Source organism: Abrus precatorius, unplaced genomic scaffold, assembly GCF_003935025.1.
Source record: "Abrus precatorius isolate BTA unplaced genomic scaffold, Abrus_2018 Scaffold2, whole genome shotgun sequence".
In the NCBI taxonomy this organism is placed as follows: domain Eukaryota; kingdom Viridiplantae; phylum Streptophyta; class Magnoliopsida; order Fabales; family Fabaceae; genus Abrus; species Abrus precatorius.
Window position 1 is genome coordinate 8,119,512 of NW_020874362.1, and position 11,626 is coordinate 8,131,137.

General features: G+C 28.2%; 1 protein-coding gene across 6 annotated transcripts in view; it reads right to left on the reverse strand.

The window, feature by feature from the left end:
* Positions 1-1,469, reverse strand: part of LOC113858170 (heterogeneous nuclear ribonucleoprotein F) — a 41,460-nt gene extending 39,991 nt beyond the window's left edge. Inside the window, exons 1-2 of one of the 6 annotated variants that reach the window (XM_027490675.1) lie at positions 1,251-1,469; positions 496-669 (exon numbers count right to left, since the gene is read on the reverse strand). In XM_027490675.1, coding sequence (XP_027346476.1) covers positions 496-606 — 111 coding nt within the window. In that variant the 5' untranslated portion in view covers positions 607-669; positions 1,251-1,469. Of the gene's footprint in view, positions 1-495; positions 1,012-1,250 lie in introns of those variants that run through there. The other 5 variants (XM_027490673.1, XM_027490676.1, XM_027490674.1 and 2 more) reach the window with 5 other exon arrangements.
* Between the last annotated feature and the right edge of the window lie 10,157 nt (positions 1,470-11,626).

The following is an 11,626-nucleotide window of genomic DNA, read 5'->3' on the forward strand; positions in this document are numbered from 1 at the left end:
GAAGTGAAAAACTCAAGACTTGATCATAATAATTCAAAAACTACACCACAATGAAGATGAAACTTGGTCTATGTCAAGTCATCCTGCTTCTGTTTCTCATGAATAGGGTAAATCCAAGCATGGGATTTTAGAACCCTGTTACCATCCTAGCCTATATTTTTTCTAAGAAACAACTGCACTAAAGTGTAGAATAAAATAAATTTTGAATTATGACATTATTCTCCTTAAATGTTCTATTTAAGAATAATGAGTGTATAAGCATACTGATTTCCAAAATCCTATGATAAATGTGAAATAGATGTTGCTTATCTTTACCATGAGAAGAAACTAGTATAAAAATCAAATAACCAAAGGTCCAATTCAGCAAGGTAAGCCACATAAGTAGATATATCTCAAATAAGTAATCAAAACTATATTAAGAACATTATTTGAATCATTTTTAAATTGTTAGAAATTAGAATAGTGAAAAGGGAAATGATGGTGAAGGGAGATGACCTTTTTGAAGTGATCAAGCCAAAAGGAAGCAAACTGAAATGCAAGAACGACGAAAAATATGAAAGGAGCCGCTAGTGAACTTTGATGCTCTTCACTTGCTTCGTCTCCCATCCTCAATTCAATTTGAAAGCCTCAAACAGCTCTATTCTATGGTTACTTTTGCTTCTTTTCTTTCTTCAGGGTAAAAAGGAAAACAATGAAAGCCAGACCAAATAGTGACCCAGTATAGTTTCAGGTTCAGGTTAAACCAGCTAGTCCAGGCTGTTGAACCAGAAGATGGTCTAAATATACTTACATAAAAACCTGGATAATAAAATTAAATACAATACCTATCAAACGCAAATTCTGCTCATAAGCGACAAGATTTATAAGCAGTGAGTAACAACACACTATACAGTGAAGGGCAGGGCTCAAGAAGAAAAGTGCACACAATAATACGGCAACAAGTTAGAATCAAAAATATTATATCAGAGCATAGGATATAATAAATTACTGAAAATATACACGAAATTGAGAGCAAGAGTCAGAAAGCATTTTCCCGAGCTAGGACCAAACCAACGGCACCATGCACAAATGAATATTTTAAATATAATAAACTGATACAAAAATCCATCCAAATCTCCTTATAATCGATAATAAACGTTAAACTCAAACCAGTTTAGACACACGATTTCTAATCATACAGAAATCAAAGCCACGAAAATTATGAACAGAATAAAAGAGAGAGGATAGAAGATGAAGTTGGGTAAACATACCCTCTGGGACCGTACATGTTTCCGAGATCGCCGAAGGATCGAGCAAAAGAGATTTCTCTTGACGGAGGAAATTGATACGGATCCAGCTCTTGAAAGATAAATCGCAAACCAAGGCGGACACAAACCCTAGCTTGGCTTACACGTGTTTCTTCCCACACACCACACTGCGCACCCCACTCACCGTCTCTTCTATTTTTCTCTTATACGCTTTGTTTCTATGAAGTATGGAAGGTGTAACCAGGAGAAAAAAATATGAGAAGATGAAAAATAGGGAAAAAATAAAGTGTAAAATATTTTATGTTTAAATCAGTTGAAATGGGAGAGAAAATATATGAACATAAATTCATTTCACTTATTTTAATTAATAGAAAAGAATATAAATAAATAATTATGTTATATTAAGTATTTATAAAAAATCAAACTTAATTTTTAATTTTTTAATAAAAATTATTTTAAATTATTTTAATTTTAAAAGATAAAAAATGAAAATTAAAAAAATTATGTTGAACCATCTCTCATATCTCTTCTCTTGTTTTGTTATTCATTTCTTTTGATTTTGAGAATTTGTGTTAGACCTAAAAAAAATATTTATTTTATCATCACTTCCTACTCTACTTATTTTTTATTTAAAGTTATTTTTGTTTTTTCTCACTTATGTTATAACACAACCACAAAAATACTATTTTAATTAATTTCAATTAATCTAAAAGTACTATAGTAAATGCATCTAGAATTTTATATTTTTTTCTGTTTAATATGTTTTTTTTTTGTGAAATGCCCTTTATTTTATTTTATTTTTTTCAATCTGAAGTTTTTGAATAAACAAATTAAAGGCCTAAAACAAAATACTACTTCCATACATAGGTGTAGTAAATAAACAAAAAAATATAATCACAAGGAAGGAATATAAGAAATATAAGTCAGAAAAATAAAAATGTACATAGCACTAGATTTACAATATATATTAGATTTGAATCTAATAACAAAATCTTAAATTCAAAAATTATCGTTAACTATGTTAAAACCTATAAGAGTGTGATAATGATGTCTACATAAATTTGAATGAACTTTTTAATATTAGATATTACATAAGTGAAAAGAAAGATAGACACGACAAGAAAAAAAATAGAGAACTCTAATAAATTGAGGAGATAAATAATAATTTTAGTTTTTTTTGGAGCTAAGAAAACTTTAAATTTAACATGTAATGCATCAGAATTTAAACATATTTGGACTAATTTTTAGCAAGTAATTGTCCTATTCTCACTCTTTTTTCATTTTGATAGTTAAGCCTTGTACTTTCTTTTAGAAATTAAAAATAAATTAGTTAATAATTTTTTAATTACACTTTCATTAGAAATCATATAAAATAAATAAATAAACTTATTTATAAGAAATTGCATGACTTAATTTATATAAAATATATTTAACAATTCAAACAAAGTCATAATCTTAAAAATGTGATTGGGCTAATTACACTTAATGACATTGATAAATGTAATAAGTGATTAGTTATAAAGATGGATAAAAATGATAATAATGATCCTCTAAATAGACAACTCTTCATAAAATTTTTAAAGTTACAGATCTAAAACATATACCATGCAACATTCTAGAAAAGATAAGTATTTGTCAAGTGATATTAGTATTAAAACTACAAAAGTTTCCAAAAAAAAGTCATGTTTAATAACAAAAGGAAAAGTGAATGTGATAATTGAAGATAATAAAGAACTAGAATTTGAAAACATGTTAAAGGAAATAGTAGATGAATTGAAAATTAATCTTAAAAAATATGAAAGAGAAGCAGAGAAAAGATACACCTCACTAGATGACAAAAATATGACTATTAGGGTTGAAGAGGAGGATTAAACAATTAAACTTTATGTTTTTCTTGTTTTCTATTACTTTGTTTTGCTTATTTGACAAATGATGACTTTTTATTTTATTTTGAGCTATGCTTTCAAATTTTACAAAAATTTTATTATGAAACTTATAAGAATATGTTGTTAGGTTTTAGTTTTAACATATGTAGTTAGTTTATACATACCTATATATATATATATATATATATATATATATATATATCACATTTTACATGTTTTTTCATATATTTTTGCAGATATAATATATATGATATTATTTGTCATTTATAACATTGTTAGCATATAAGATTGAATTCATATGATAAAACTCTTTCAATTCAATTCCTCCTTACTTTTTACTAGTAGTTAAAGAAGTTTTAACTTTTTCAATGTATTCCCCTCTCTTTACTCCCTTTTTCTCTACTAGAACCTAGCAACTTCAAACACATATTAAGGAATAAAAGGATTTATAAAGTTTAAATATAGATATAATATGAGCAAAAATTGCTTGAAGAAGATCTTTGTCAAGAACTTTTTCCCTGCCTTAATTTAGAAGCGTTCTTCAAATTTTCTCATGATGTTTTATATAAACCAATTGAAAGTTGTTCATATAGATATACCTTAGTTAGAATATCTCAATAACTTCCTTAATGTTCCTGTATTTAATACCAAAAATAGTTAATGCTCTCTATATTTAATACTAAAAATAGTTATGATTGACTCCTTGATTGTGTGATTGGTGAACCTTAAAAAAAAAGGGATTTGGTTAGATTAATATGTTTTTGGCCAACGAGTAGGTTTTGAGTATTCTAAGTAATTGGTAGGCTTTATTCTCCTTGATTTTAGCAAAAAAAGATTAAATCATCTACAAATAATATATAAGTAATTTCAAGTGAACTAGATTTAACTTGAAGGTGATAAATCCCTCCCCCTTCTTCCTTGACTTTAAATAAAATTACTGATAAGACATATGCTACAATAATAAAAAAAAAAAAAAGATAAGGTGATAAGGAGTCTTCTTGCCTCAAGCCCAATTATAAGGGCAAATGGTAGCTTTTGTACCTAGTATCTTCACTTTATAAAAAATCATAGATAATAATTTTATGACTAGGTTAACCTATGGAAGGTTAAACCCATAAGTAACACTATCTCTAAGAAGCCCTATTCCAACTTATTATATACTTTTTTCACATCTAGTTTGGCTATAAAATGTTCCACAACAACCTTGATCTCTCTTTTAAAAAGTGAAAAGTTTCATAAATGATCAAAATATTATCTTGAATAAGTCTTCTATCCGCAAAAGCACGATCCACAGAAAAATCAAAGATGGGCAAAATAAATTTTAATTTACGATTGGAAAGATAAGTCAAAAAACTCTTGCTAAAAAGAATACAATCATGTGTTTGCATGTTAATTTCAGAATTTTTACATAAAAAAAAGTTGGATATTGCATATATGTCTTGAGTTGAAAAATTTTACAAAAATGTCATGTTTTGAGTTACATAAAAGTTGATTATAATTATTTTTTCTTCAACTTTTAAAATTTGTTTATGTAAAAGTCAATTATAATCTACCTTCCTTCAATTTTTATAAAGCTTTTACACAAAAGTCGATTATAATTGACTTTTCTTCAATTTTTAAAACTCGTTTGCACATAAGTCAATTATAAACAACTTTTTTTTCAATTTTAAAAAAATTCTTACATAGATGTCAATTATAATCAATTTTCCTTCAATTTTGAAAAAGTCCTTACATATAAATTGATTATAATTGACTTTTCTTTAATTTTTAAAAAGCATACATAGAAGTATAATAGATTTCTATTCAAAACAAAAGTCAATTATAATATATTTGAGTATATTCTGACGTATTTTGAAAATAGCTTATAACTAATTTTTATTATGTATATGTTGTTATGTAAGAATTTAATTATTATAATATGGTGGTTTAAGACTTTTAATTATTATGTACTTTGAACATTTAATTTTATGTACTTAAGTTTAGCATGGTTGCATGTGCTGAAAGATGGAACACAATAAAAAAAAATCAAATTTTTCTTACAAAAGTGGTGATATAAATTCACGAATGCATCTCAACATATTCATTGTACCAATCTCATCCATTTAATTATAAATCTTCGTGAAAATCGTACGATCCTCAAAAGTTTGCTTAAATACAATATTTGGCCGTATAAGAAGCTCAATGTATGGCAGTCACATATCTTCATTAGGAAGAGAATTCAGCTTTGTACACATTGAGCATAGACTCCATGATATAAACTTCATCAAGAAAAGAGGTTCACTTTTATTAAGCGTCAAAACACACAGCGAGTGCATGACGACATGGATAGTGCAATTTTTAGAATTCCTAAAGTCACATCATCGTTGTATTAAATACACTTTGAATTCCCAATGACCATGACTTCCTATGTTGTCTCATTCAAACACCAAATATTGTAAAGTATCCCAGGCCACTCACGTGGTACTTATATTGCCTAAGTGTATCCTCAATCAATCATTTTTAGAATGCGTCATAATATACTAAAATCTATTATAACTAACTAATATTTTGTACATAAATCTATTATAATTGGCTTTTGTATAAAAGTAAGAGTTTTTTAAAAATTGAAGGAAAGTCAATTATAATTGACTGTTATATTGTGTATAGTTGTTGCAGCAAAGTCAATTATAATCGACTTCTATATAACAAAAAATAAGACATTTTTTATAAAACTTTTCAACTCATGACATATATATAATATCTATAGCAACTGTGCAAAATTAAATTCTCCAATCACAGATTTCTAATCCACAATCCCAACGGTCAAAACAAAGAATATTGTTTTACAAACCTGCTATCAAATTTTTAGTCCAATCCAACGGTGAACGAAGAAGGAATCGTGATTTTACTGAGGCTGATATGTGAATATGCAAATCAATTTTTTTGCCCTCTTTCTCTCTTTTTTCTCTCCTAAAAAGCTGCGAAATTAACACCCTTTCCTGACCTAGAAGACCCCTCTCCACTTGGGTTAAGTGAAATAAAATGGGGTTGACAAGTTTGGACTTTTTTAATACATAGTTGGGAGTCCAACCTAACACATCTCCCCCCTCACAACTATGTAGAGGTGACAGCCAATGCCATCTCACAACAAGCTTCAATCTTTCACCTTGGTAGTGCCTTAGTCATCATATCAGTACCATTATAATAAGTATGAATTTTATCCAATTTCAACAACTTAACATCCAAGGCATCACGTATCCAATGATACCTCACATCAATATGTTTAGATTTAGAATGAAAAGTTGGATTCTTACCAAGATGGATAACACTCTGACTGTCCACAAGTAGTGAATAGTTTTCCTGCACAAAACCAAGCTCTTGCAAAAGTTTCTTCAACCATAGCAACTCTTTGCATGCTTCAGTAATGGCAATGAACTCTGCCTCTGTAGTAGACAAGGCTACACACCTCTACAGCCTTGATTGATGTTTGGAGGGCAAGTGTATTTATCGAGAAGTAATAAATGGTTCTTAAACTAAGTTCCTGAAATATCGTCCCACAAAGATTGATTTCCAATTACTAAAAATTTTCTAATTCAATTGTTTAAGCTTCAAAGATACGAGATTAATTAAAAACAAGAATTTATAAAATCAATTATAAAACTAAGAGTAAGGAATACAATGCACGTCTTGGTTAAACTTATCGGAGAAGAACCTATGGCATATGGGTTTTCCCATTCAATCCTTTATGTTATTCTTCTGTTTAACTCTAAATCCGATTTCCTTGTGATTACTAATCATTCATACAAATACTATTAATACCCAATGGTCATGTAATATTAATATTCTTTTCTCTAAATTAATATCACCAATGGTCATGCAAGATATCAATTTGAGAAAGTTTGAGGAACCTATGAACTTGTTAATTTAATAATGATTATAAGATAAAGATTGGTTTCGTCCACCTAATCCTTTGTTTCGTTTTACCCTAAAGATCTATTAATTAACCGAGGTACGATCGCCTGACGATATAATTAATTAGGATTAAGAAAGAAGAGCAATAGGATAAAATCTAATCACAAAACGGAAATCAAATTTAAATTCAAATATCAAAATTTCATAAATTCATGGACAATAGTTCTCATAGCCCTAGTTATGGACTTAGTTACTCATGCTAAAGAAAAGAACTAAAACAATCATAAACAAAGTCATAATCAAAAGAAATAGCAAACTAGAGTGTGAGATATGTTCTCGGTCTTCAAGTACGATCGCTTGAAGCTTCAAGTATCGCCAAACATGTGCCAAAGATCCCATGCAAGAGAAACGAGATCAGATGTATTCTAGAGCCAAAGCCAAGATGTAAAAACAGTCCCTTTACGATGCCTTAAATTTTCCCTTTTATAGGATTTGAAAACCCTACAAACTCTTCATAAATGGGCTTCCTGCAGATGAGCACGGCCGTGCAAGGCCTTAAGCACGACTGTGCATGCGCTCAAAGCACCCCCGTGCTTATTGAATGTGTTTAGGTGTGCTGACTGCTGTGAAGCTCTAATCTTCCGTCAATTTGGGCTCATAATGTACCCAAAATCCACTTGCGACCTCTTTATACCAAACTGCACAATTAATATATGGACTGTAAAAGAGGTCTTAATTACAGACTTATCAATTGGCAAGCCACAACTCCCTCTACAAACTTAATAAAATAACCTGAAGTGAACTTTCTGGAATCAATATCTCTATCCATATCTGAGTCTGAGTAACCCACCAAAGTAAGTTTATCACCTCCAAAACAAAGTCTCAAATCACTAGTACCACAAAGATACATTAAAATCCATTTCATAACATTTCAATGCTCTCTATTTGGATTCAACAAAAAATGACTAACTGTACCAACAACATATGCAATATCTAGTCTTGTACATACCATTGCATAGATCAAACTACCTACTGTAGATGCATAAGGAACTCTGCTCATATTTGTCTTCTCAGCTTCATTTGAAGGACTTAGTTTAAAATGACTAGCAAGAAGAATGTTCACTGCTTTAGCATTTTTCATTTGAAATATCTGCAACACCTTCTTAATGTAGTGCTCTTGTGATAGCCAAAGCTTCTTTTCTTTTCTATCATGTATGACTCGCCTAGTTGCTTCTTTAACCCATTAATCCTGGAAATATTTTTTCCAACAATAAGCATGTCATCAACATACAACAACATAATAATAAAGTCATCATCAAGAAACTTTGTAACAAAGACACAATAGTCAGAAGTAGTCTTTTTATAGCCTTGGTCACATATAAAGGACTCAAACTTCTTGTACCATTATCTTGGAGCTTGCTTCAAACCATATAAACTCTTTCTCAGCCTACACACATAGTCTTCCTTGCCTTCAACAACAAAACCATCAGATTAATTCATGTAAATCTCTTCCTCAAAATTACCATGAAAGGAAGTTGTCTTCACATCTATCTGTTCAACCTCCAAATCAAGAGTAACAACTAAACTTATAATAGTTCTGATGGATGACATCTTCACTACAGGTGAGAAAATTGTATCTCAGAGATGTAGAATTACTCTCTTGCTTTACCTTGAAAATTCACCTATTCTTTAAGGCTTTTTCGCCCTTAGGCAACTTTACTAAATCATAAGTGTAATTATCAAGCATAGATTTCATTTCATGTTGCATTGCATCCAACCACTATATCTTTTCTTCACTTTCCAAAGCCTTTTCAAAATATTCAGGTTCTCCACCATCAGTCAAGGTCACATACTCATCAGAAGAATACTTGGAAAATGGTTGTCTCAACCTGTTGGACCTCCTGGGAAGGACTTTTGGTAATTCAGGTGCATCATAAAGATCATCATTATGTAGCATATCATGTTCCTCTTAAACATCATCAATCGGAACCTCTAATCCATCTCCAACCTGTTGATTATCAACATCACTATGTTGCTCATCATTTTGAGTATCAATCTCAGCATTGCAACAACATCGAGTTACTATTAGTCATATTACTTTCTTTTTCGGGGTGTGGTCTTCTTTACCTTGTTAATATCTTCAATGGTTTGGTCTTTCATGAACTGTACATCACGACTTCTAACAAGCTTCTTCTCAACAGGATCATACAACTTGTAGCCAAATTCATCTTGACCATAACCAATAAAGATACACTGTCTTGTCTTCGCATCCAACTTGGGTCTTTCATCATTTGGTACATGAACAAATGCCTTACAACCGAAGACGCGCAAATGATCATAGCTGACATTATTACTAAATCAAATTTTGTCTGGCACCTCAGAATTTAAAGCAATTGCAGGACTAAGATTAATAACATACAATGCTGTAAGCAATGTCTCTTCCTAAAAATTCTTAGACAACTTTGCTTTAGAAAGCATACACCTAACTCATTCAACTAAAGTCCTGTTTATCCTCTATGCTAGATCATTCAACCATTGCAACTTTGTTATTGTGTTGTTATTTTCCCTTATAGAGTGGTATTAGAGCTCCTTGGTTTGAGACTATATTTACTTGCTTGGATGATAAAGACAAATATAAAGATGGTTGCACTCAAAAGCTGGATTCTATGTCTGATGATATCATAAAATAATATAAATTTTATTTTTAGATTTTAAAAATAAGAAATTTTATGTTATTTAAAAATAATTTTGTATTTTTATCATAAATATTTTTTTAGTCTAACAAATATTTTAAATTAATAAATTAACTCTAAAAAAAATACTAAATTATAAACATTTTAATTTTACTCTATTGTTCTAATATTATGATATTTTTTGTAAATAAATTTGTTTATATAATAATAATAAAAACAATATATTTTAATTTGTATACATTATCATATAAATTTTTTATGTATTTATATTGAAATTATTATTATTACCATTTTTAATAAAATTATGATAGCAATAAAAAGTTTTCTTTATTTATACTTTACTTAATCAACATGTTTCTTTTATTCTAGTATTTTAATTTTATTTATTTTTATCTATTAATAAATAATTAAAACTAAAAAATATTAAATATATATTATATTATAATTTTATAAATTAATTTATCCTTCATAATTATAAAAAAATAAACTTTTTAAGTAGTAAATGAAATATTTATTAATGTCATCATTAATTTTTTAAAAATTTTAAAATATGTTGATATTTATTTATTGATCTTTTAAAATTTATTATAATTATTATCATATAAAATTTATTTATTATATTTTATTTTAAAATAACTAAGAATATATATATATATATATATATATTAAAAATTTACTTATTTATTAGTATTTTTTAAGATTTAACATATTTAATATAATAATTTTTTACTATATTTATATATATTTTATTTTAAAGTAAATTTATTTAATAAAAAATAAAATAAATCTGTGCAACGCACGAACATATTTTATTAGTTTAAATTATAAAAAAATAGAGCTAAATAAAAGATTAAAAGCTTGTTTGTTTCTTTTTTTCTTAAAAATAATTTTTTGTTTTAAGAAACAAAAAAATCTTGTTTGATAAGTGTAGTTTCTGAAATTTGTTTTCAAAAACTAAATTAATTTCATTAAAATACTTTTTTTATTTAAGCTATCTATTTTCTCCATTTATTCCCTTTCACTTCTTTTAAATAACAATTTATAAAAATCATTTTACAATATAATTTTTAAAAACATAACCTAAAATCTAAAATTAAAATTAAACAACCCCTAAGTATTTATGTATCTGAAAAAGAAATTAAGAAGATAATATTTTCCGGTAAAAATGATTTTATTAGCTTACTTTATCATACACACTAGAAGCCCATTAAAAATAAATTTTTTAAGGTTGTTAAATCCTACTTTGATGGAGTGAACTACCCCAAAAATAAAAAAAACTAATCCATTAAATAATTAAAATTTGTTAGTCAAATAATATTAAATTTAATGTAACTAAAATGAGTTGAATAATTCATTTTTAATTTAAAGTAAGAGACTTTGAAATATTTTTAATTTCAAAAGACTTCAAATTTTAATAAATAATTAAAAATATATCATATAATTGTTTTTAAATTATTAAATAATTTTTTTAATATAAATACATAGTAGTTGATTATTAATTTTAATTTTAGATTTGCCGTGCGCCCAGCAGCAAGCATGGATAATTGAATTCTCAAAAGTAAAAAAATCAGAACAAATTTACATATATATCCCTTAGAAGCCCAAAATATCCCCACGCCAACTTCGTTTGGCGCGTTGCTCACAGTTCGATGGCATCTTAGTAAAATCCTCAGTACTCGAAAGGTTAAGAAGGTCATCCCACTCAACTTCTAACACGTGTCACAAATTCTCAAAGCACAGAGCAGAGTGTCCATCCTCCAAAGGAACTCACGGCATCTCCAAAATACACACACAAAGGAAACACAAGGGATTCCAAGGCAAGAGCAATAGCCAATGGTTTCATAGCACACGGATTGATGATGTGGCTAAAGATCGTCAAAATCCCGCGTAAACCCGAAACTTCAATTTT